Genomic DNA, 26949 nt, shown 5'->3' with positions numbered 1-26949 from the left:
TTTTTGGTTGTAGTCCCTTCAGAGACTAATTAAAAACCAACGAAAAAAGGCAGTGTTTCCACTTTTCTTTTCAAACAATCTGTAAAATCTTGGCGATTTTCGGAAAAAAATTTGTAGATAGCTCTCAAAATTGAGTAGATTTTTCAGGAAGAATAATATTTATTTTGTATTATGTTTTTGGAGGTGTTCCACTGGTTTTCGAATGAATTACCACATTCTAGAAGTTCAAAAAGCAGATTCACAGGAGCCAGATACGATTCCGGAAAGAAAAACGGGATTTTGTTGATCAATTTTGTCAAGTTTGACAAAGGGAAGCAGCTAGAAGCTCGATAAAATACTGAAATATATTTGATTTGAAACTAAGTGTAGTCGTTTTTTATTCAGACTTTAAAGCTGTTTAATCGAGACAATTTTCTTCAACAACCCCTTTTTTTTCTCACCCTTTCAGACTCCACATGATAGCCCACTAAGTTCAGGACGGTTACAGAAAATCTGGACGAATTTCGGACCAGACAGGCTTTTACCTATTGAGTCTGAGTTACGCAGATAAACTATATTTTTAACACCCTCCCCAAGCAGTTATTCACGAATGATAAGGATAAAACGCAAAGTCATAGCTGATTAATAATCATATAACGGTGAAAAAATATAAATTAGCACAACTTTCAAATAAATATAGTGAATCACCTTCATTAAAACAAGGGAATATCTGCGTTCACTATGCCATCCATATCCCACCGCTGTTTAAAACGACTGAAAAACGGCTTAAGACCAATTTCCAAAAAGTAGTAAGAACGCACACTGAAAGATTGATGGAAAACAAAATGGAGTTTTATAATCCGTTTTCGTTCTACTATTAGGTTTTTTGCTTTTTGCATAGTATTGTGAATTATCTATTATATTAAAGAACTTAAAGAACCTGTCATTTCACTGTTATGATGAAAATAAAGGCAGGAAAAAGGCAAAAACGAAGGGCTTAAATGGAAAGTGAAAACGACGTTTCGCTCTGAAAAATGAACAAGAAAGGCTATACACGAAGGAAATGAAAGCAAGATAAACGACGAAAACGAACACAGCTAATCTGTTTCCATCGTATGACTTTTTGTGTGAACATTTCATTCTGATCGCGCAGTAGCTCAGCTGCGCTGGCAGACGCTACTGCTCCTTTTAGCCTCTTTCCGAGGGGCTGGCCCACTGTCCGTGTGTCTGCGGTAACTATGGCTTGTTTCATTCCAAGTTTTGTCGGAATCGTGGAAGCCTGAGTTACCGTTGCCAAACAATTCCTTTTGTCTGCATTATTTCCTCGAGTAATCTAAAAAAAAAAAAAAAGTGTGACCAGGAGCTTGTTCTTTATCTGTTTTGTTAATTCTGGACATTTTTAATCATACATCTTGGAAATCAAGGTCTACTCCCGGTTACTTAGTACTTGCGGTAATAGTCCCCTTCCTGTAGAATTCCAGAGCTGGTACACGTCAAAGGACATTCATTTATTCCATAAACAACTCGTTTACCCTAACCTAAGGTAGGTGGGGTGTTAACCTAGGTAAAGTATTTAAAGTTAAGTTTTTTGGTTGAGATATTCATCTGTTCAATTCAAGTCAATTGTAGGTATAAAGTGGGACCTGGAATCAGCTCCAAAACCAAATGAGCAGAGAACAATTGCCAATTACAGGAATGCTATGTGGGTTTATATAGCTCTTGAGTTTATAAATGACAAACCAAGACTGAAAATAAGACCAAACACATAACTCTGGGGCAAGAAATGTTCTTTGATCTTCCATCCATTGTCTCCAGCTCTACAGGGCAATTGCAGACAAAGTCTATTTTCTGCCATATTTCTTTTAATTTTTAGTAACTTTGGACCGCTTTGAACCTACTGAATCAGCTAGACTCATGTAGTACTAGTTCCTATCCTGTTCCTATCTTCTTGGTGTAAGCCAAGTACGCCTGTGGTTAGTTTATGAATTGCAGTAATTGAAAACCTTGAAGGTTTTAAACGATCAATAGCAGAAAATGAATGCAACCACTGTGGAATAGATAGTGGCGTTAACTGATGAATATTAATGAACCGAATTTTGTTGTTATTTTTGGTTTTTAGATGGAAGCACACAAAAAGGCATATTTCAATTAAAATATAAAAAAAGGGGAATCCCTCATTTTTTTCAAAATTGAATGGGTAACGGTCACATGCTCCCTCAATTGACACCACCAGGTTTTCACATGCTAGGGTAGAATGTTTCTTACTTTTAGATCAAAGCGGGGCATAAAAAAAGAGGACTAGAATGTTTGCAATAGTTTTCTGGCAAAACTAAGCAGATAACTAAAAAAAAAAACTTTCTTATTTTCTAAGAAGTAGTAACTAGAATAAAATTCAAATGTGAACGTTCAAGAAAATAAATAATATCATTTTTATTCCATGACAAATCTCGGAACACTATCAGATGAACGGGACAAAAAAAAAATTACATCTAGGGGCTGTGAGAACGCTTTGTACCTAGACCAGCAATATATTAAGATTAGCAGAACTGACCACGGAAAAAGGGCATAAATATAACCCATGTTCAGCAATAAAGGCTTAATGAAAAGAAGGAGAAAGAAAAATTAAATAAATAAATGGTTCCCATGCAAAAAGGTGATTTTTCTTGTTGTTAAAGCCAAAGGATTTTGATTGCTGATCAAGTAACTGTCAAGTAACTGTAAGTTTTCAGTTTTCTGTAAGTTTACGGTTTTCTGCAAAAACAATTTCAGTGGTATTTCTTTGTTACAATCCGACGTTATTTTTAGGGGTTTTCTACTTTTTTGTTACTATGGGCCGTGTTTGTCCTTTACTAGTTAACAGCTACCACTGCAATCACGATTAGTAGAACTCGGAAGTCAATAGTTAAGTAAAAGGTTGGGAAGGTATGTAAAAATAAAAGTCAAATTAAGGGAGTAATACTTTTGTGAGTTCAAATGCGTATATAGGCTTATGCGTATAGGAAAGTAGAATATATGAAATGCTAAAAGAGAAAGGAGAAAACTAACCAAAATATAAGTTACCTGAACCAACTGCAGCGGCAGAAGTTTGAGGATTCTGTCCTAATGCCACCCCTCCCTGGTTACAGTTTCGCCTTAAAGAAAAAAATTCCTAAAGTTTAAACAGTATGACACAAAAAAAAAGGTATTTCACTTTATTTCCAAGGGATGTCAACAGTTTAACAGCATAATCAAGATTAACAAAATTCAACTTTTATCACGGTAAAAGATGTTTCTTTCAAATCATGGATTTAATTCTCAACAAATTAATTTTTGTTTTTTATGGCTTTTTTTACTCCTTGATATAATAATTGAAGAATATTATTGATTCATCGCTACAAGAAAAATAAACAGTACAAAAAACAGATAAAAAGTGGCAAACTGCGGTATAAATTATCATTTTATATACAAAAAAATTAAAGGGTCTTGTTAGGTGATCTTCAAATGGCACAGATTTTGTAAAACTCACCAGCGAAGCGAATTCCTGTTCTTTTTCTGATAAAGGTGATAAAAAACTAACAAAAAAGCCTCTACCGCATTGAGAGTTAACGTAAGTGACTTTTTTTGGTACAACCTCCAGTTTGATCTAAAATGCACATCAAATAATTCCATTTCTTTGGAAAATGAATGTGTGAATGTGCTCAAATTTGCTATTATTCACACTTTTTCTCACTAGTTATTCATATTTCTTCATCAACAGACCAATCCAAAATTCTCGCGATTGTATTGACACCATTTTGACGGAAGCGACCCCGGGCAACTTTGCACTTTTTGTCTGTTTCAGGCTTGGTCCAAAAACCTTCTAAAAAATTTTCTGCTTTGTCAATGGTTTGTGTTCGCTCTTCTCTATGATTGCGTGAAGAAGAAATACGTCTGGTAGTATCGACGTTATAAGGTGTCACTTTTCCATTTCGAAAAGGGAAAGAAGACTTGGGACGTACTACTGGATTTGCCTCTGAAAAATGAGAATTATGCAATGGAATAGAACACAGAGACTTGAAGTCACTAAAATACATACACTTATTAGGAAAATGAGAAGGGACTGAGCTATATTCTGGTGTGCTCAGAGCATCCAAAAACAACCTAAAGAAAATTATGGCCTTTAAGATTATTAAAGTTCTGGTTTAAAGTGATTTTACAAATTAGAAATACTAATATTAAGCTGATTGAGGTAACTGTTTGAGTGACCAGCTAACTATGTATCTCAAGTTCACCGAGATAGCTAGTAAGAAAATTTTTGACTTAATATTTCTTGATAAATAGGCTTATATCTAGTGAAAATTTGGTGGTAGAGCATAATAGTTAATAATCTGTTCTTAGGCGGCAGTATTTCCATGGATTACTCTTGATACAGCTTTTGAGGAAAGAATGGCCATCTTGATTAAGACAATTCGGAAATTGGGCTTTATAAAAAATCTCCCTAAAACTTTTTTTGATTAATTCATCAATATTTGGAGTTTTTAAAAAGCTCTGCCCTCCGCATAATGTCCCAATCCTCATCGTAATTAAACATGCTTGTCCTTATTTTTGCTCGGGTAATTAACTCTTTTTTAAGTCAACTCGAGCACCTCAGAAATTGAACCATAAGACTATGAAATTTAGGAGAGAACGTTCTCAAAAGTTATTTAATGAGTTACATTATATCAAGTTATATTATGAGAAGATAATATACACACTTTGGAACAAATTCGTGCTGATATTTGAATTTCAAAGTAAATTCTTGCCGTTAGAATTTTCTGCCTTTCTATTGTAAATATTGTGTTCAAAGCTACGAAGCCCCCAAATCACTCATTAATGCTGACCTTTCATAAAAGTCGTACTCCAGAGGTTTTTTTAAATTTAAATTATATTAGAATAGTTTTTACCCTATATTTAAGCAGCCTTTAAATATGATTCCTCCAGAATTGAGGTGATGAAAATAACTAATAATATTTCAATTTACGCTGATAAATTATCTTCATAATAAAACACATTACGCCACAATAAACTGCTGTTTTCTTCCATTTTGTACCACAAAACATTAATTTTTGCCTAAGACGACGTATAGGCTAAGAATTGAAAATTCTAAGATGGTCAATCGATTTTTCATGGTCTAAGGTTCTTAACTAGAGGTTTACAGTTCAAAATCTTAAAAATCGAGGAAAACCGCATTTTAGCACAACTGGGTAGCACAACTGTAGTGTGCTCACTTTTCTTTTATTTTCCCAGAGATTAGCTTAATTAATTCGAAGTTCTACATAATTATGAAGGGGTACACTTGAATGAACATCAATATTTCTAGCATGTTTCTAAGTTATGAAAGAGATTAGACCACAACAGTCTGTCATTTTCTGCCAAAAATAGCAACTGACTGAAAACTATTCTAAATATTTATTAAAACTCAACCCTTCCCTAAATGGCTCCTCCCAGAAATATCAAGCTTCTTTGAAGAGTTTGGAAAATGGTAGGATTTTATATGAAAATTGTTTCAATCTAGCATGTGTCCAGGAAAAAAGGAGTAGAAGATATGGTAATCCCTTTGAACCATGATTAGTAGCTCTTTCCTTAAATGTATAGAGAAACGTCACAAGCATTATAAGAAGGCTGAAAGGGGGACTCAAATGGAAGAAAGGCGTTATAATATCTATGATAACTTTTTCAATAAAGTTCCATGAAGAGCTTAAAAAAAAATTGTTAGAAGGGGAAGTTTAAATAAGTTGAAGGAAGTCCTGTAAAAACATGGAGGCTGATTAAAGAAGAGACCAAAAAGAGATACGAAGGCTTTTCATGTAGAATTAACCCGAGTCAAGCAAGTGATTGCTCTACCGATATTACCGAAACAGTGACGGGAAATAGTCCTAGTGCCTCAGTTAGAAATTATTTAGAGAGATGTTTATCCGAAGTGGCCGATGTCTCGTTGTATCTAATGCCTATAACCATGACAGAGTTAAAGGAAATGGTTCCACTGTTTATTAGTCAGCAGCCGGTATTGATCTTGTTCTATTAAAACCTGTCAAGTTCGTTTTTAGTGGTTCTAGGTGTTAGCACCCCCGGCAATTATACCCCCAGAAAATATCTGCCTAGAATATTCTCACCTAAAAATACCTCCCCATGGAAAGTAAGGCTTTCCAAACTTAAGAATTTTATTTGAGTTTTGTTTTTTAATATCTGTTGGGGGAAGGAATTTTGGTACTTGTGTATTATCCGCCACTCACTCAAGTTTACGCTGCGTAGTACTCGAGAACAAACCATTTTTTTCGTTAGTTTTTTCAGCTTAGCGCGAGAAAAGACAAATACAAGTGACCAGAATATTTGAGAAATATATAATTTGGGCTATATATTTTCACATAAGGGGGGCGGGAGATAAAGTATTTGGACGGTTTGAAGTAAAAAAAAATATTTTTCATAATATGCAGAATAACTGAACCTAACACATTTTCCATGCAGATCCGCTATACTCCCCCGCTAATGTGCCAATTTTTTAGCCCAAATTTGTTCCTAAAATAACGAAGAAACTAAGGGAAAAATCGGTTTGTTCTCGAGTTTTACCCAGTGTAAACTTGAGTAAGTGACGCATGATACACAAGTATTAAAATTCCTTCCCTCTACGGAAATCAAAAATAAAACTCAAATAAAATTTTCAAATTTGGAAAGCCTTATTTTCCATTGGAGATATTTTCCATGGGAGGGGGTATTTTCCACGGAGTATTTTCCAGGGAGGGTTATTTTACATGGGAAGGGGGGTGTTTTCCACAGAGGTTATTTTCCGAGAGGTATTTTCCAGGGGGAGGGTAACAGCCGGGGGGGGGGGGTAAATGACGGTCACCATTTTTAGTATAGTAGCGCTCAATACCTCTATGCCTTCCCAAGGCCAGAACTTATTTTGAACTTGACTGAAAAAATACCAATGAATGTGCATTGTCAGACTACTATATATAGGCTGATATTTATTCCTTTGAATGTTATTAGTATTTGATTTGTTAAAGTTATAACAGGAAAACATTAAAAAAAATCGGGGGGTATCCACCAGTACCCCCCCCTTGATCCACCAGTGTCTTAATGCCATGTCTTATCTAGGAAGTCGGGTCTATAATTATTCAACTAGACAAGTTTTGAATGTTGGAACACCTACTGTTCCGTCGAAATGATCCACTTTTTCTTTCCCGTATGTAGGACTGAATTGTTGGTTTAACTGTAACCGAAGACATTAAAACTATTAAAGAATTATCTGAGTTTCCGATTCAAGTTAAAGGACTTTTTTGGTTGTTTATGGGTAAAGGGAATACTCTCCAGTTATTTATAGTAGATGGCCAAATTGGAATAAATACTTTGTTTTCCAATTTAATCGGTTAACTATAAACATGAATGGTTAGATATTAACATTACATAACCTTGAGGAATGTCCTGACTAGGATAGGCAGGGTATAAAAGGCTGGAGCTGTTCAGGTGCTGTGAGATGGTTTGGGAACTCCGCTCCGTCATACGTTCTTTTCTTCGTCCCTATCCCCGACGAGGAAACCCTTACTTGCTTAGCCCCGAAGTGGCATCAGAGTGGACCTTTCACTAGTTTTAATAGCAAAAAGTGTGACTGCCAACATCGCTGCAGGGTGATCTTCAGGAGTGGCAACCCCCAGAAAGATTATAGCCTCGTAAACAACACAGTATTTGTCTTGGATTCTGATTAACGTTCCTCTAGGTTTCATCCTTTTCGGTGGGCTCTTTTGGGCTGAAAAATATTTTCCCAGCTAATGTATCTATTATGTCCCCCCGTAGTACCATAATATTTGTAGCCATGGATATACATCGAGTCTAATAATTTAAATGATTTAAAGAATACAAAATTGCAACTTGGAATGTTACATAGTAAAAAATAATTATCCTATAGACATCATAACTGACGAATTCGTACGCTTCGAACTGAACTCATTAGGAGTTCTAGAAACTCATGAACGGGAGAGTGAACACAAAATATTTTTTCTTTGGTGGGCAGAACTTTCAACCCTTACCCTTAGGGCTGTGAAGGCTACCACCAAGTGTACGAAAACTAAAACTTTTGAAATAGGAAGCCTGCCTGGAGCGGCCAGTGGCGCAGATCTTGGAGTTGGAAACATGAATATGGTGATATAGAATTTATTTAATCATACAGGAAGGATAGGGCACATAGACACGTAGTAGAACTCATGATGAATAGGTAAGCTACTAAGTCTTGTTTAGGTAGGGAAGGTAATAATAATAAGATGGTGGTTACTCATTTTGTAAATAAAAAGTGCAAGGTGTCAGTCATAATAGTATATGCTGCTGTAGAACCGACTGATGGAGATACTAGTAATTCAGTTTAATTTTACTTACAGCTACAGGAAGAAATCGACAGAGTCCTAAGTAAAAATATGATGTGTTAGGAGGTAGCTGGAAACTCGTGAGATAGCTGGCCAATTTGGATTTTTTGAAAACTATATATTGAGCGTCCCAGTTTCAGAGGCAGTAATGCCGCACGGTGGCGTATTCGTTGCTAAATAATCTAGCAGTACATGTAAACTAAACAGTTAGTATAGACACTTATTTGAGTGCTTAATTTAACTAGGTTGATTCACTAGTTTTTTAATAAAGTTATGTACAATAATGTAAAATTTGACAAATTCTTACATTTCAGCTATTATGGAGGAGCGCCGGCTGGTCATTGCGTTGATGGTTTGAGGGGATAACTGATGCCTCAAGAAGTGAGGTGCACATTAATCTCTAATCTCCCTTCATTGGGATTTAACCTTAATATAAGTGCTTTGGGGTGATAGCTCCCTACTTATTGCAGAAAAAATGTTTCTTTGTAACACAAAATGTTACATTTAACTACTTACAGACACAAAAGGTGGAGAGGTGGAGGGGTAACTCGATCGTCATCTGGAAATTTCCCAGAAAAGGGTAGACAAGCGTTGCAAGGATTTTCTTATTTACTTTTAACTGGAAATACTATGTTTTATATATTAAACAGTTATGCAGCAACATAAGGCAACATACGCGTGCTTACAGTAACTAAAACTTTAAAAAAAAGTTTTGATAGCAGTACATGCACAGTAAAAGAATTTTTCAATCTCATTAAATCGCTTCGGTTAATTATTACCGCATAAAGAATCTAGGACGTTACGAATCAATTTACAAGTGTTGATATATACAATGTAACAGCAACAAGTGCGGCACCCCATCATATCTTGGATAGGCCTGGGCATAATCTGTAAAACGATTAAAATAAAATAAAAAAATATTTTTTTTAAATGAAAGCAGCTAGCGACATTAAAACTTAACAGAAATTACTTCATATATAGGACCAGTTCCCCCCTCAATCCCCTGCTCTTTACTCTAAAGTTTGACTTTTTGTCCCAATTCTTTAAGAACAACTGCTCAAACACAAAGGCCGTTTAACTAGAGTAAGAATTATTTTCGAAGTACAACAGAACTTCGGCGTAAATAGCTGGGTATTGAAAGGGGGCAGCCCCCCATTGAATGGAAAAATTTATGTTTGTTTTATGTTTAGTATCGCTCCTTGCTTTCATTTGAAAAAAACCTGCTTTTTATGTTATAATTTGCAAAGGGCAGTTTTAACATACTCATTTGCTGCATATTCCTGTTGGTACATTCATTCATGGTTGCAATTTTTGCGAATAGTACTTCTCTAAGTGATATATTTCATGAGTTTATTTTTTGTAGATTTATTAAACTATAATAATACTTGATGAAGGGATTAAGAGTGAGGTAGGATGAATAGCTTCAACAGAAAAACTACGAAACTCTATCACTTACAAACGAAATTATTATAGTTTTTAGTTGTATCGCTTTTTCCAATCGTTGAAAAAAGCCTAATTGTTTTTAAATTTGACAGATATATTAATAAAGCTCATTTCTTTCCCCCTCTTGCCCCCTTAGAAATTTTGTTACCTGAAAATTGATTGTTCTTACGAAGGACAAGATGTTTGCATCTACTAAGAGTTGTAGTCAAATCACTTCAACAAGGGAATTGCATTCTTGAAAAGTTTTGCTCAGAGATATTGAGTTCACAGAAAAATGAATTCACTGATAATCACTGGACCCACCCACGGCTACAATTTTTCTTAGGTGCAATCTTGTGCAGTTGAAAACTTCGCTGTTGTTACTGTTATGCGCGCTGAATATTATGTTACTCGGGAGCGGAGGGGGTACAACATTGGATTTAACAGACGAACAATTACGCATACAAGTCACTGATGGTTAAGATACTTAAAACGATTTTTGGCTAGTCTTTGCAATGGCTGATAATAACAATAGTACTTAGTTTGATGACAAAAAAAATATACTAATATTTACAGTTTGAAGTGAGAAAAAATAACAATATATTATCCAGTGACAGAAAAAAATATTTACAAAAAATAAAAAAAAATAAAAAGATGTATGGCAAATTTTGTAAAGCCAATTGTAGAGCCTAGCACAGGAATAGGTTAAATGCAAGAAAATAATACGGGCCGACAAGTTGTAATCCTCATAGTTAAAAATTCTATAAGCTTCAAACAAATGCTTCATTTTTCTATTACCTTGGATGAAAATATAACAGATTGAAGCGTATTTAAAGAAAGTAGACATTTTTAGTAGGCAGTGCAAAAAAATGTTTGTTTTCTGTGTTCTTTTTTGTAATTAATTGATATGGCACAATGAAAAGAATCACAATCACTCCAAATCCCCAAAGAAGGGTTTAGAAGCCACAGACGATAAAACCCTTCTTGAATCATTCTGAGACTGTCAATTATTTTGTCTTAAACGGGGGGGAGGGTGGTGATTATTTCCTAGAAATTTCGTTATTTTTTGTACTTATTTTATGAACTTTAAACTTTGAGCAGTACACAGTCTCCTATTAACCGGTGTCCCTAAAATCTTTAAAACATATATTACGATATATTCAAATATTTATCAAAACCATTAAAAAGTTGATGTACCTTACTTTAACTATCTTACCTTACTATGCTTACACCTTATTATCCCCTTGAGACAATCAGAGTCGGTGCATGGATGTTTTCGCCCATACTATATAGGGTTAGAGTAAATACACTGCTGCTACTAACAACTCACTACAGCACATATACCTTACCTATAAACTCAGCATCCCGGACAGTAGATACGCTCGAGATTGATCCATTTTCGTTTATAGCCCCTGTCGCACTAGATGAACACGAAACGGAGCTAATTTCATGTGTTCCACCTTCATCTTGTTTATTCTCGGGCAGCATTCTTTCTTGATCTTCCCTTAAAGCACTAAGTAAAATATCAGTCACTGCATAATCAAGAGATGAATCTATGTGAGGCTCGTCGAAAAGCTTAAATGAAAATACCGAATTTGTTTCGCTTGTTGTCAGGTCATCTGGCTCAGAATCTGCAGGAGGGGGTATTGCAGTATTTTGTCTTTTTATTCCACTTTTTGATCTTTTTCGCGCTGTGCTCTTTGGCATATAACTAATACCTAAGCCACCGTATTTGATTCCTAGCCGGTTTTCGTCCCAGTCCGTTTCTTCACTAGTATGTGGCTGTCTTGCCTGGTGCACTAAAATTAATGGCGAATTCGTTTTTTCGTCACTAATAGGGCCTACTGTCGGAAATTTAGGGATTCTAGGTAGCAGCTCCTGATTTCCGTTCCAAGTAGGTAACTTCTCTATTTTTGGCATGTTTTGAATCACCTTAAAATCCAGCGGTTCGTGTTCCCTTTTTGAATCTGTTCTGTTCAATCTGCTGTCATTCTGAGTATCTTCTTGCTCTTCATAAGCTGTAATAGTTCCTATAAGAAGCAAAAATAAGTGTTTAGGAGCAAAGCCAACGAAACGACATTGATGTTTTAAACATCTGCAGTTTAAAAAAGGGAAAGAATAATTAACAGATACAGACAACTGTAATATATTAGTGCCACATTCAAGGCTTCTTTTAAAGATATTCTTTGAATTACCCCCCCCCCCGTAAAACCCACCCCAGTAAATAAAGACTGAAAAAGAAACCCGTTGTTGATTAGTAGGCAAGAAATCGATCATTATTTTGAAAAAAAAGAATAAATAGAATCAAGTTATTGATCACGAGCAAACACAATCAACCAATAACCGAGACGTGCTTAGATGCAAATTTGATCAGATCTTGACTCTTAGTGACTCGGAACGACTTGGTAAAATAGCAAGCTAACTCCTTACTAGGTACAAAAAAGCTAAGACTTAGCTCTTTGTATGATGAGCTATACTGCTTTGGATCCAAATGGATAAACAAAGTGTCAAAGTGAACTCTCTAACACCCTTCCCCCTTAACCCCTAGTTTTCACAGAAAGGTAGGCATGATGCATGTTTTTCGAACTGGAATCAAGTAAGGATTGGTAACATATATGGTTCGAGAGCCCCCCTTCACCACTAGATTTTGAGTAGAGAGGCTATAGCAAGCTTAAGTCCTTACTAGGTGGGAAAACAAGCTAAGATTTAACTCTTTGTATGATAAGCTAGATTGCTTCGGATCCAAATGGATACACAAAGTGTCGAAGTGAACTCTCTAACACCCTTCCCCCCTAATCCCTAGTTCTCACAGAAAGGTAGGCAGGATGCACGTTTTTTGAACCGGAATCACGTAAGGATTTGTAATGAATATGGTTCAAGAGTCCTACTTCACCGCCAGATTTTGAGCAGAGAGGCTTGGATGCTGTGCCTTGTTTGAGCTGAAGTCATGCAAGGATTTGCAAGTATAGCCAGAACTATCTTAAAAAATAAATATTTTTCTAAGTTTTAATAATGTCAGATTTTATCATTCAGAGCTGGGATTCTTAGTGTTTTGTTTCGTGATTTACCAGAATGTTGTAGCAACATCATGGAAGCCCTGGTTACGTAGCTTACATATTTGACCACGGTTTTAATTGTACAGCTAAAAAATTATTCACTAATTGGAAACTAGTTTACAAATTTAGGCTTTTAACGTAAGTTTTCATGTAGTAATTTGAAAGGGCCATTACTCCCAAGATCCTCAGACAGACAAAAAAGGCGTGATAAAACCTAATAAAATAGGTCAAATACACTAATTCGAGAAAATGGCACTGTTAGATGAGATTCGCTTTTTAATTATATTAATTGAAACAGAACCTTGGACTATCTGGAATATTTGACGATAATTTGAATTAATTTGGCTCTAGACTCGACAGGACTGTATACTTACTTTCTAAGGAATACCTCACAGAAACTTCCAGCGACTTTGCACCTTGTTCAGTAGGTCCTATGCTTAGATTCAGGCTGTCTACTGGGGAGGTGCAGCGTTGCCAAGCTAATTGAACTAAAGCATCTCCTATTGCGTCAGCTTTCGGAATCGAATTTTGCTTTGTTACAGGATACGGGCTAAAAATAAAATTAAAATAATCATAAAACATTATACTGAGGAGAGAAATAGACTCACAAAAGGAATGGACAAACGTGCCCTTTCGTTTGATTCTCTTGTAAGAGGTCTCAGGATTTAAAAGAAATCTAAAAATTTGTTATAAACACCAATATTTTTTGCTTGACTTCTTTTTATTCAAAGACATATGCATCACCTATCAATAGCCCCCTGTGATAAAGAATCTTAAAATTGAAGTTACTAGTTCTCAAAACTATTATGGTAATTTCTTCTCGTCTCTTGTGTTTAAATTTGTAATCAAGTAAGGATATTATGAGGCATCAACAAGCCAGTAAGCCAGTAAAAAATGGAATGGCTAGCATAAAATCCGGTAATCAAATGATTTTCTGGTAGGTGCTCTCTCCCTCGTGATTGAGTCCAAGATATTGCGAGGTACTAACCCTTAAGTAAAAAAACAAGAAGGCTCTAGCATCTAGGTTCAGAGCACAAATGATTACAGGGTTCATGTTTTCCGATGAAAAATCTTATGAAGGTGAGGCACCGAGTATGTACCCCTAATAGGAGGGTGCATGTCCATTTAAAAAGTAATTTTTTCTGTATCTACTAAGAAAGCAAGGAAATCTGAGAAGGTAGAAAGGGTTGCAAAGAGAAAGCATAATTTGAAGATGTATCCATCTTCATATTATAGCATGGCTCCAGCTGCAGGATTCATTTCAAAAAGGATGAACTGCACTGTCTTTTATATTAGACTCGTTATTGGCTCGTTTTGAAAAGCAGAATTTGGCCATAACGGGGCCTGTCAGTACAAGCTCAATGGAAGGGAGAAGAAGCTCCTTTTTTCTCTTACCAGAAAGTAATGAAAACCTGCAGATAAGGTGGGACGGATCACATCAGATATCGGATGCGTCAACTGATATTAATGGTGTGGTTAAGTTTGAAAATAAGCCTGGTAAGGGGGTAGAGGTCTGTTTTGTGGACGTGCCATAGAGGCTCAATCTAGTAATTCATGACCTGAGCATCGATTCCGTGCTGAAGGACGCTCAATCTCCATCACTCGTGTTCTTAACACCAGAGAGCAGCAAGGAAGAGTCCTACTTAGAGACTAGTAATGAGGATGAAGAAAAGGTGTTTAGACCATTGAGAGTTTCAAGTGACCTAGCCGAGGCACAAAGGGAGACAAGTTCTCAAGTAAATTACATCCCTTAGGCAGAAGTCGTTTCGGCCCTTGTCTGGGTCAGTTATGGCTGTCTTATAAACCCATATACCTCATCAACTACATCCTCTGGAGGATTTCATCCACCACCACCACTAGTTGGGACTTTTCCTCACCTGTGTACCTACATCCCTTCATCTTACTCTAACCCTCTGTTAGAATATGCAGCTTCTTATTGTTTGTTTGTTCCGGGGGACTGAAAACCGTCAGTGGTCGAGCAATTGCATGGGGAAGTAATGGCATGATCCAGCCACAATTTGACCATACACCCCTTTCCCCAGTCAGTAATGCACTACCATTCTCACCTGACATTCTATCCCAATGGGGATCCCATGACACTTGGTACCACCAATTATTTCTAAATATAAAACCAAGGAAACATGTTTTTTCTCCTTTTACGTTTTGGACTATTTCCGCCGATGTAAAATATAAACGTACTTGAACTACATCCTAGAAACACTTAGTTCATCTTATACACGAAAGCCCGTCCTCAGCTTTCAGGCACAGCTGGCGTCAAGGTGGGAGCTGAATATTGCATGCGAGTGGCAGGAATGGTTGGGATATTCTCTATTTTTCTCGCAAATTTTTGGTCACGTAGAATTTTAAACAGCTTCTTACGGGGACACGTTAGGTATTTTTTCAGTCAACTGCTCAAATTAAGGGTTTGTCTCCACAATTAGATGATGAAATTATTTTACTTCAGCCAAACTATTCGTTCTATTAGTCTTACTGTCGATAACCTTTTTCTGGACAAACAGCTCCTCCCGACATTATATGCTCTTATAATTCTATCATTTGTTTGTTTTTATTCCTGCCTTTAATTAGTGAGGCACAATTTTTTTATATTTACTCTATCTTACTTTATATAATTGGTAAGTGTCCATAACACCTAGCCAATCACAAGAGGCCATGGGTTGCTGACGTCAATATTCCTCCGGAGTATTTTAACAGTCAGAGTCTGGTTTAAAAAGAAACCAGAAAAAGAAACAAATTTTAAAAGAAACAAGTACCAAACAGAAGTCTGTTGAGTCTAAATAAAGTGAGTAAGGAGGATGGTCAGGCAGTCTAAACCATAATTTGTCAATTTTTGCCATGGCAAAGGCTGAGGTACGAGACGACGCATTGTCCAGAGAAATATATTTTTTCTGCAAATGCAGGCAGTTTTCTACTCTTTCTGCCTTCGGGTTTTTGAGCAATAGCGAGTGCTATGTTTCTATATTGGTTTTTCTTTTGTGTAGATAATCGTCTAAGGTAACTCCATGACAGTTCCCAAAAACAGCTTCCATCTCTTGCTCAGTCCAGAGAAAGAGATTGGGATTTTTTTGCAGTACTTTCCCCTTCAGAATCAACGTTTGAAATGCTCCTTCGAGGATGTTTTTGATCTAGTTTGAGCAAAAACGACACCCAACACGTGGACGGTTTATGTGCCTAGATGTTGATTTATCATGTAATGAAAACATCAAATTTTCGCAGTATTTGATATCTCTCTCACTTTAGTTCAACGGTTTTTTACCAGCCTTTGGCGAAGTTTGGTGATTTATCGTCAGTAGCTGAAGTATTTTGTACCAGCAACCTTGTGCAGTTACATTTAGACTCAGCAGTTAAAAATGTCATGGTAATAAAGAATGAGAGAATCTCAACACACACCACAAACCATTTATAGCTTGTGTAGGCGCATCGCCTTTCAAAACTACTATTTAACAGCAGCTCAACGGTTGTTTTTTTTTTTTAATTTTGGCAAAACTTCTACGCGATTGCCAAACCGCATTTAACAATAACTACGGGTCCAAATCGCTGAAGGCTTGGTGAGTACCTCTAGAACTTAGAAAAACCACATTCCCTGGGTTTTATTGATGAATGCTGTCGTCTTTAGGTTAAGATAGTAAACATTCCAAACAAGTATGCTTATTTTATGGCCATCATGTAAACATCAGTAAGGGTACAACAAACATGTGTTTGTTAAGTATATAACCAACCACCGTGACTCATCCAATGTGAGCCTCCTTGAGAAAAGAACAAAAATATTTCTTTACGAATGAATTAGATTGACAAGCAATAATGCGTTTCATATAAGAAGATTAGGAATATTTTGTAACTTTTATTGCTATTATTACATATTATTCTTAATTACGTGCCCTTATTACAAGCTGTTTTTACTGCTGTCTTTTTTTACTGCTTGTATTTTAGTCTTTTAAAAAGTATTTGATGATATTTTGTTGTTGTTACGTTAGTTAGTTATATACTAACAATTTACACTTTCAACTAAGCGCTGTTACCTAAAAAAAGTTCGTTTATATGCTATTATCGGCTTTTTGGCGCTTTCTGGCTGATTTTTTAGATTTTTATTTATTGAGTCTCGCTTGGATTACTCACGTTTTTGGTTTTCAGTCCGTCTCTGCTGAGCAATATCTTTGACAGTAGGATCAGCAAAACCCTTGACAGTAAGTTTCAAAGCCTCTTTACCTAACAGTTGCTTTCAAGTATAAACTAGGCCTGAAAAATATATTCAGGAGCTTAATACACATAATGGAACATAATATAACTGTCGGTTACCTTAATAAAGGAGTGGCTGATGATGATTTGACGTCCCACATCTTTTTCCTCATTTCTTCACCAGTAATTCCGTAACGTCGTAATTCATTGATGGTGATCTTGCCAACTCTCTAAATAATACACCACTGTTAATTGTTGCGTAATTCTCTGTAGAGAGGCAAGTAGTGAGGCACTTATGTATTTCACAAGGCAGATAGAGGTATACAATTAGAGCTAATGACCCTTTCAAGACATTATTACACGCACCTGAAAAATACTGTAGCGCACGTGTAGGCTACCATTACATAATAGGAAATGTTTTCTTCAAAATACACCTGCCTGCTACACAATAGGGAGGGCTTACTTTTATTGTTATGTAATAAGTTTCTCCGTGTTACATAATAAGACATGTTCGAGTCCGTTGGTCAAGCGGGGAAGTCCCGGTTTTAACTGGGGAGGGGAACATGCATGGGTGTTAAGTAATAACGGTGCGCACGTGGGATGTGACGCAGCCTTGCGTGATTCGGTATATTTATTGGGAATTTTGTAATGGCAGTGCACACGTAGGTTCTAAGTAATGACAATGTACTCGTGGGATTTTACATAATACTTTAAGAAATTTCATTTTCTTTCAACGGGTTTCTCTTTTTTTTACCAGGGAGCATTTATTAAGTAAAGATTTCTGCCCATATTAGGACTTGAAACGGATTCCCCCTCAATGGAATGGAGCTTTTACCAGTTGAGCCATGAAAGCCTTTCTAATATTTTGATCCGGCTAATAAATAATATGTTATAACCTATTGCACGAACGAGGGAATTCCATGACCGCCTTATAGAATGATTAAATTGCTCGTATGTTTTCCAACTATTATCTTCGAGCCGTGTAGCTATCCAGCAAAGCTATCGATTTTTCTATATTAGGTGAGCCTGCTTGCTACATTCTATTAATATTCTAACATGACCTAGACATGTTAAACTTACATAGCAGATGTTTCATAGCGTTTGCATTAGATTTTTCATTACATAAATGAATACGTTTTGTAGTTTTATCCTGAAACAACAAATCTAAAGGACACAGACTCTTGTATATAAAAATTTTATTAGTAAAAAATTTAGAATTGTTGTTAAAACACAAAAAAAGAGTTAAAACTAAACAAATGACAAAAAATGTTGAAAAAAGATTATGAGGAGATAAAATATAAGCAAAAAGTACCATGAAGGAAATAAAGGTGGAAACCCTAGAAAGCAATTCCACTGTGCCCCCTAGAATTAGATCCCACCGGGTCCAATAGTTTCCAATTCCACCGGGCGCCCTAGCAACCAATTGCACCAGGGCCCTAGAGAGCAATTCCACCAGGGGGTCTTATTATTAGAGGTAAAAATAAGCCATATTAGGAGTTATTTCTGAGTAATTTTGATGGAAATGTCTTCGTTTTTTTTAGCCAAGGCTATGCATATTCACGCCACCGAGACAATATTTGGCTAGCCCACCATAGCAAACAATTCCAGCGGGGGAGGTTTGTTATTAGAGACAAATTTGAACCATATTAAGGGTGATTTCTAAAAAAGTCCAAGCAAATCCTATTAGCGTTTCTTGTTATGATTCCTAGTTATTGAGGCCAGCGTAAGACAATGCACCAGCCCCGATGACACATTTTGCGGGCATATTATTACATCTGCTAAAAGTAGAAACTGTATGAGATTCATAGAGAAAAAATTCTTTAAGAGATTTTTTGTTTGACTGGCAAGTAGTTTTCTAAGCGTGAGGTTTATCTCTCTCCACTTTTTGCTGATTTCCTTATGAATTTATACTTAAGAGTTACATAGCCAATGATAATGGCAAGCAAAAGGGTACCAAAAATTTTAAATAGTCTTTATATTCTTTTTTTGGCGACCAACTTGGCCTTTAGCGTAATTAGTCTTACATTGCAATTGATTTAAACAAAAAAAAAATGAATGAAGTAAGGCATAATTAGTTTTACTATAGCTAGCACCTTGTGCTGACTCTGTAATGTGGGGTGATGTCGTACTTATTAGTCAATTTGTATATTACTGAATTCACCCTTAATTAATTAAGAAAGGATAATCATCTAATTGATATCATTGCTCAACAATTCAATTCACACTCTTATATTCTGCATCTAGTTCAGAATTAAAATTGTATTTTCTTAATTATGAAAAGATAATACCTTTTAGCCATAGCTAATAAACAGAAATCGGTAGTGATATGACAATATTGGTAAGAATGGTAACGATTCTGTCGTAGTAATTTTTTTAATTACAAATGAGACTAACTTACCTTCCAGTTTGAAAGTGCACCTTTTCGCTGATTTGCTCTTGTCTTACTCTTTGACTTTATAACCATCACTCCACAAACAACTTGAGGAGGAGTGCCATCTTCTTCACCTCCAGGAAAACTTGGAAGTTTTATGCTGTATGTCAGTAAATGATCTTTAGCTGCTTCCGCTTTAAGAGATCTTTCTAATGCGATGACAAGTTTGGCCCACTGGAAAACAATATAAGGTTCGTCATAATTCATTAAAGGTGTTGACTGGCCCTTGTGCCACAATTTCTTCCAAGGGGACTGAGGCAAAGAGTTTTATATTGCAAGTTTTTAGTGCGCTTTTTACTATGCATTTTGTTGCAAAATTTTACTATGTCAAGGAGAATTAATTCCGTGGGGATTGGGGAGACTTTTTGGAAATGGGGAAGCAGCATTTATGAAAGAAGCAAAACTGGCCGGACTAAGGGAAAATTATAGGAAACTATTGGATAAATTCAAAAGAAAATTGTGAGATGTAAAGTGTATGGATGCACTTGAAGCTTCCTTATGTTGTGACGTATTAATCAAAAACTAGTAATTTAGTAAATAATAGTCGGGCATTGGTGTTGATCAGAACACCTTTATCCAATTTATGCCTGATTGTAACACATCAATAACCGTTTAGCCCTTCTTTTTCAAATCTAAATTCTGTACGGTCTAAAGGAGCTTTCATACTCAAAGATTAATAATAAATTTTGAATATTAAGCAATAAACGATTTTTAACCTGTTAAACCAGATATCTAAGAGGTTCATGGTAACAAACTATAAGTGAATAGCGATCCGATTAAATAGCAACCTAAACCCAAAGAGATGTAGCATATGGAGGAAAAAAAATAACTATTTGTACGGATTCCAGAAACGTGAATTTTTTCCGAAGAGACCATAAAATATTAGTAGGGTGAGTCAAACTTGTCAAATTTGTTCTTACAAGGTTCTGACACTCTGGGGTCATTCTTCTACTTAGCAAAAATCCCTTTCAGCTTAGCAAAAAGGAGGACCTAGATTTCCAATAATAATATTGAATTCAGTCATTTGATTGCAGTAAATAAGGAGCCGGAGTCGGAAAAACTATTGTTTTAAGTAAGAAGCACATTTTAAAAGTAAGAGTGTTTAACTTAAGCTGCCGGGGCCCAGGCGGGCCAACTTTACGCATCTCAGCATGTGCCTGCCATTATCTCTTTCTATTTGCCCTTCATTTTGCTAATTGTCTTAAACATCAGTTGTTAGCATCATTTAGCTGGTTGTTTCCTGCTTAAAAAACAAAAAGGCCCCTTCAGTGCTAAGAGAGTTGTAAAAAATTGTTTCAAATAAAGATTGTATTCTTTATTTAACTGATTCATATTGGCATAAACAAAGTTTGATCCACTTTTACTAAAAAATAACGAAGTTGATTTTTTTTTTCTCCTTTAACAATATAGCTCAAAACATGAATTTTCGCCTTATGAAAATATTCTTTCTCTCCTCAGCCCCCTGTTTTTGCCATCCTTGACATTAAAAACGGCTCTATGAAAAAAAAAAACTGTCCAAACATAATTTTTAGGTAAATCTCTTAAACATACCGGGACACAAGGAATGTTCGATTAGCAATCACCATCAACAAAGCACCGGGACACAGGGAGTATAAATGAAGACCAGGACATAAGTAAAAAAAAAAACTAAAAAAACTAAAAAACTAAAAAACTAAAAAAAAAAGTAAAAACCGAAAAAAAAACTAAAAAGAAAAAAAAGGGAAAAATACAAAAATTTATTTCATCATATACCATTTCAAAAACGAATGTATATACAGACCGGGACACCGGGATACAAATGACGACCGGGACACAGGGAAAATAAATGACGACCGGGACACAGGGATACAACTACAACGGGGACGCCGGGGGGCACAGGGGGATATATAAATGACGACGGCGACACAGGGAATGGTCGATTAGCAATCACCATCAACAAAGCTCAAGGGCAATCATTAGAATCATGAGGTATAGATCTGAATACGGATTGTTTTCCCATGGACCATTATATGTTGCATGTTCAAGAATTGGTAAACCTGACAATCTATTTATATGCACAGACAATGGGACAGCAAACAAGTTTTACATAGTTAAAAACATATATATATATATATATATATATATATATATATATATATATATATATATATATATATATATATATATATATATATATATATATATATTCACAGGTGGGACATAGGGACACAACTACAACGGCGCGTAACGACTTAAGCGTGCGGGGGGGCTTAGGGGGGGTGCGAAGCGCCACCCCAACAGCTAGTATATATATATATATATATATATATATATATATATATATATATATATATATATATATATATATATATATATATATATATATATATATATATATATATATATATATATATATATATATATATATATATATATATATATATATATATATATGTATATATATATATATATATATATATATATATATATATATATATATATATATATATATATATATATATATATATATATATATTATCTTTTTATATATTGTACTTATAAGCTTTGGAATTTATGATGGGTTTTAGATACAGGGACAAAAGATGAAAAAACTCCATGCATTTTTCTTTCTAAAGTTGCATCATACTATATAATTCAATAGCCATTATTACTTTAAGCTATATCAGAAAATAAACACTTAAAACGTTACCTCTGTGGAACAAGGTGTTTTGTAACTATGTTGTATATAGACTGAAAATATGGTATTGCACCCTTTTAAATTACTAGTAAATTTTTGCAGTAACGGTGTGATATAAAAACATATCAAAAATAATTACTGTACGATATAATAACTATTTATTTAATTTTTGCTTTTTGATCATAATAACTCTTTTTTTAGTTTCGGTTACTATTTAGCCGATTACTAATGGGACCAGTAGATCTTTTGTGGAGAAGGTGTGCATGAAGCCTCAAAAAGTGATGTATAGTTTGCAAGGGGTCCTTCAGATGAATCTGGAGGAGGGATTTACTCCCTAGCCTCCCTTTATTTGGAAAAAAAAATACTTGGATTAAGTGTACACTGTGGATACTAAAGGGGTGATAGCCCCTTTCTTCTCGTACAATACCAGTCTATTGCAAATCAACAATCAAACTCATATACTATGATGCCTGCAAAATGTAAAACGAGGGGGAGGGGTATCACTTAAGATTAATATTTCTTTAACCCCCTTCCTCCTTGACAACACTTGACATAATGATTACAAATTTTCAGAATTTCGGAGTCTCTCCTCCCCTTATAATGGGGAGGAGTGCACCCTTTTCAGCGATGACTTTCAACTCCAAAGTATTTTTTTATACAAAATTTTAACTTAAGTGTAAAAATTATGATAGAGAGGAGCGACAACTCTCTCTCCCAAACTCCGGATAACTTTGAGCTTAAAATTAGCTTGAGCTTGATATATATATTAACATTGAGATTAAACAAACAGAAATAAAATAAAAAAAGAAATTGGAACGAAAGAGCGATGTTAAAACTTAGAATGATCAAAATTACCATGTAAATAAAGGGAACTGTTGCCCCTTTGACCCGAAACGCTTATCTTTTGTTCTACTAAAATTATGATAAGTGTATAAACAGCGGGGCTTAAGTGGCAACCTGCCTCATATATTGGATATTTTCTGTTTGTTTTAAGTTTTAGTGCGCTAGGTTTTCATTCAATTTTTTTTCTTATTTAAATTGTCTAAAATAAGTTATATTTTTGGTTAGAAACCAAGGTGAAAACGGTCTTCCCCTACCTTCCCGTACTACAACTCCCTTCTTCTTCCTCTTTGATTTCATCCGATTCATTTACTAGATATACTATGTACAATCACAGTTTTGACCTAAAAAGAAGACTTTTATTTTCCCTTCGCACTTTAATTTGTACATAGAAAGATATATAGAAACCTTACCTGTTTTACCCACTCTTTTTCTGAGCGTTCTGAAACTATTGAATAAGTATTGCCCATGGAAGCGATCAACATGTTCAGCAATAGAATCGGCACAAGAACCATGAAAATGGCAAAGATGATTTTTGTCAAAGGTGGCTCGATTGTTTCGTTGAAAGCACTGTACTAAAAATACACATTACTCAAATTTTGTTAGTAAGTTGTGCAAGGGCGTATCAAAGATTTTTGCTCATGGAAGGAATTTTTCTCTTTTTTGGGAGGGGGATGTTTTATACACAAAAAAATGCACCAAGAATTTGTCTATATGCATTTTTGTTACGTTTTTACGAGTCGGATATAAATTTCAGGCGGTGGTCAAACCTGGAACCCCCCTCCCCTTAATACGACCTTGATGTTGTGTATTCTTTAATTTTAGGTTTTTATATCAGCCTTTTTTTTAGTTTTACTTTAACTGTCTATTCAACCTAGTATACAAGAGATAAGGAAAACAAAAACTCAATCATCTTTGATAATAATATTTGCTGTAAAACTAGCTGACTACCATATTGGAATTTTGTCATATTTTAGAGAATATAGAATTGAAATGAAATAGGCATCCTACGGTTTTTTTGTGACCTGCAACTACATTACATCATCTAATTTGGTCCTAGTCCCATTTTACTTGGCCGCGCTAATTATATATTGACAAGAGTTTTGAAAACAGATCTTCAAAGCCTTGGCCATAATCCAGACTTAATTGAAAAACCCTGTGACTCTTTTAATTTCTGGTTTTAAAATTCATTGAACTGCTATTTCTCTTCAAGTCTTATTAAAATATACTGATGGGCAGTGAGAACGAAAAGAAGTGTGAACATTCATGATTCCGATATATGACTCACTAGATTTGTTTGAAGTTAGCTAGTAGCTGATTACCAACAGCAAATTATTTTTACACAGCCGACAATGAAATAGGCTAAATAATTCTAAAGTTTTATCAGGCCCATGGGTTCTCTACACATCTTAAAGAATGGATTTAAAAGCCAAGAAACATAGTTAGTAGTTATTGTCATATTTGACGAGTAAAATTCAACAGTTAAGACAAATATACATGTATCTAAAGAAATTCTTCGACTTTTGCGCAGTGTTTTTTTTTTTTTTACACGCTATGGTAAAAAAAAATGTTGAAAATATTTCGTTTATGCTTATATTTAAGGATATTAGATTTAAAAGATATTAGATTTAAAGGATATTAGATTTTAAGGATATTAGGATTCAGTATCTTTTTTATGGATTAAATATAAGCCAAGTTATAGACAGCATTACAGAAAGGGTTTATTTGTGGCTGGATCCGGCCAGGTGAAAGGTTGAGTGGGCAGTGAGGACAATCCTATGGATAAGGCTTGAGTACTTCTTGTGTAGCTAGATACTGGTTCTAGTCCCTTTTACGGATTGTCACCACCTTGACTAGGTATAAGTGCTACTAAAATTTCATTTGGTAATCATAATAGTTTATGACATCAATGATAGAAATTTGGGTACTTGTGTATTATTCACAACGTACTCAATAAGTGAAGTTAGGTTCTTTCGTGAAACAAACTACAATACAGGTACATTTTAATTAAATATTTTATATATAGAGGTGGTTAGGTTAGATTAAGTTAGTTATTTGATATAATTCACCCCACCCCACCCCCTAATGTGCAAATATATAGCCCAAACTTTTGATAAAGCTAATGAAATAAAACAAAATATGATGAGAATATAAAACTTTATTAGGAAAATTGTAAAATTACAACTTAGAATTATGTACACAGAACGCAAAAATGTCGTTAAGAATAGCGTTAAAAAGAGGTTTTCCTTCTGCCTTTGCTGCCACCCGCCATATGTACTCTACTAAGTATGATTGTAAATGGTGGCGGCATGTACCTCGGTGCCGTTTATCAAGCCACTTTACGGAACCCCACATTCTCTCTACTTTTTTGGGTAGAAGCACCGGTTTTCTTGGTCGACAAAATTATTTTTATGGTTCACTTTCAAGTGAGTGAAACCTGCTTGTTCCCCGAACACACTTATTGAATGTATTCTCAATAATACACAAGTACCGAAATTTGTTATTTTACGTTGGCAATTATTTCAAATAATACAGTAAGCCTCTTATCAACATCAAGCTATACGTACACTCTGACCCTCCTATGTATTGATAGAATTTAAATTAAAATTCGACCTATGAAGTGAGTTTTAGATTGACCTCAAGTTACAGGATCTTAAAAGCAAATATTAACTTACATTGTAGTCTCCAAGTGTCATCATTAACAAAGCCATCCATGTTGTGGGATAGTTGCTAAAAAAAAGTAGGTCTTTTTGTGGATGTGGCTTGTGTAGGAAGAAGAATGCCTGAGAAAATCCGAAAAGGATAACAACAAATATTATAGCAAATGTCAACATATCTCCTGTTATCATTTTGTAGATCATGGTCACGAACGGTCCAGTTAGTTTCACAGCCCTGTAAACAAGATAAATTACTTTTACCTAAGTGAAATGAAATAATAATTTTTATGTGTAATAAGATGAATGACAAAAACATAAAACAAATTTCTTTCAAGATTTTGCACATGCCGATAGTCCCTAAATATTGAGCTGAAACTGGTATTTAAAACTAACATTGAAAGCTGGTATTGAAGTTCAAGTTCAGCCATTTATTATTCCAATGCATATGCATTTATTTGACTACATCTGTAGAAATGTAAGCTTGAAAGGACCCTAATTGTCGTCTAGGAATAACGATTGGCAAAAACATGGTCAAAGTCTTAGGGGGGGGGGATATATTCCAGTTTGGTTTTCAAATATAACGAGGCTGTGGCTTCAACTAGATGTTTTGGCTTTCCTTTCCTAACTTCCATTTTAAATTAAAAAGAATAAAATAAATAAGGAAGCTAATAGAAGGGAGCTATAGAACAATACTAAGGGATAAAAGAAAATAAGTTATAATGATATTGGCCAAAAAAAAGTTTAGCCAGTCAAGTTTACATGTAAACCGACCAAACAGCTATGATTTATGCGTATTTCTTATTGGGCAATCCTTGATCAAACCCTAGTGCCACTTGCGCTGTCTCATTGATCACTTTTGTCTTATATGCTTTTTTGCCTTAATCAAAATGATTATTCATGGGTACTTACAAAGGGGGAGGGGGAAAAACCAAGAGTATCTGTCCAAATTGCGCGAGCGTAATGTATCAGGTCTTTAGGGCAAAATCTAAATGAACAAAAAGTGGAAACTGCGTAAATTATTAAAAAAGCAGTAAATTTTTGTGTTAATTTTTTTTTTCAATTAATTATTTCCCGGCATTTCCCCCTCTACACTCTTCTATTTAAAATAATCAGGCTTTCATCCCCTGTTACTTAAAAAATGGGGGTAACCATATCTTGTTTCTATAATTTTTTTTTATCCAACTTAAATTTCAAACTTTCATAAATTTTGTATATATTTACAGGATTTTTGAACTTATTGACGTAAATCAAGGAAAAATAGAAGCGTCTGCTTCTGGGATAGTGTAACATTGCGTAAGCAGTAGCAGTTTCAGTGGCAATTTATTATAAATAAATATGTGCA

At 35.1% G+C, this 26949-nt stretch overlaps 1 protein-coding gene across 1 annotated transcript in view; it reads right to left on the bottom strand.

Annotated features, from left to right (window-relative positions):
- Nucleotides 1-3155: 3155 nt before the first annotated feature.
- The window catches only part of LOC136032957 (uncharacterized), a gene marked incomplete in the record, with an annotated part of 79335 nt that continues 55541 nt past the window's right edge, over nt 3156-26949 (bottom strand). The window contains 7 exon segments of the mRNA XM_065713441.1: nt 3156-3970; nt 11102-11782; nt 13183-13358; nt 17123-17232; nt 19401-19607; nt 23364-23525; nt 25626-25842. Of these exon segments, the coding sequence (XP_065569513.1) occupies nt 3696-3970; nt 11102-11782; nt 13183-13358; nt 17123-17232; nt 19401-19607; nt 23364-23525; nt 25626-25842 (1828 nt within the window).

Source organism: Artemia franciscana, chromosome 11, assembly GCF_032884065.1.
Source record: "Artemia franciscana chromosome 11, ASM3288406v1, whole genome shotgun sequence".
Taxonomy (NCBI): domain Eukaryota; kingdom Metazoa; phylum Arthropoda; class Branchiopoda; order Anostraca; family Artemiidae; genus Artemia; species Artemia franciscana.
Note: the sequence above shows the minus strand (reverse complement) of the source record. Positions and strands in the feature narration are given on the sequence as shown.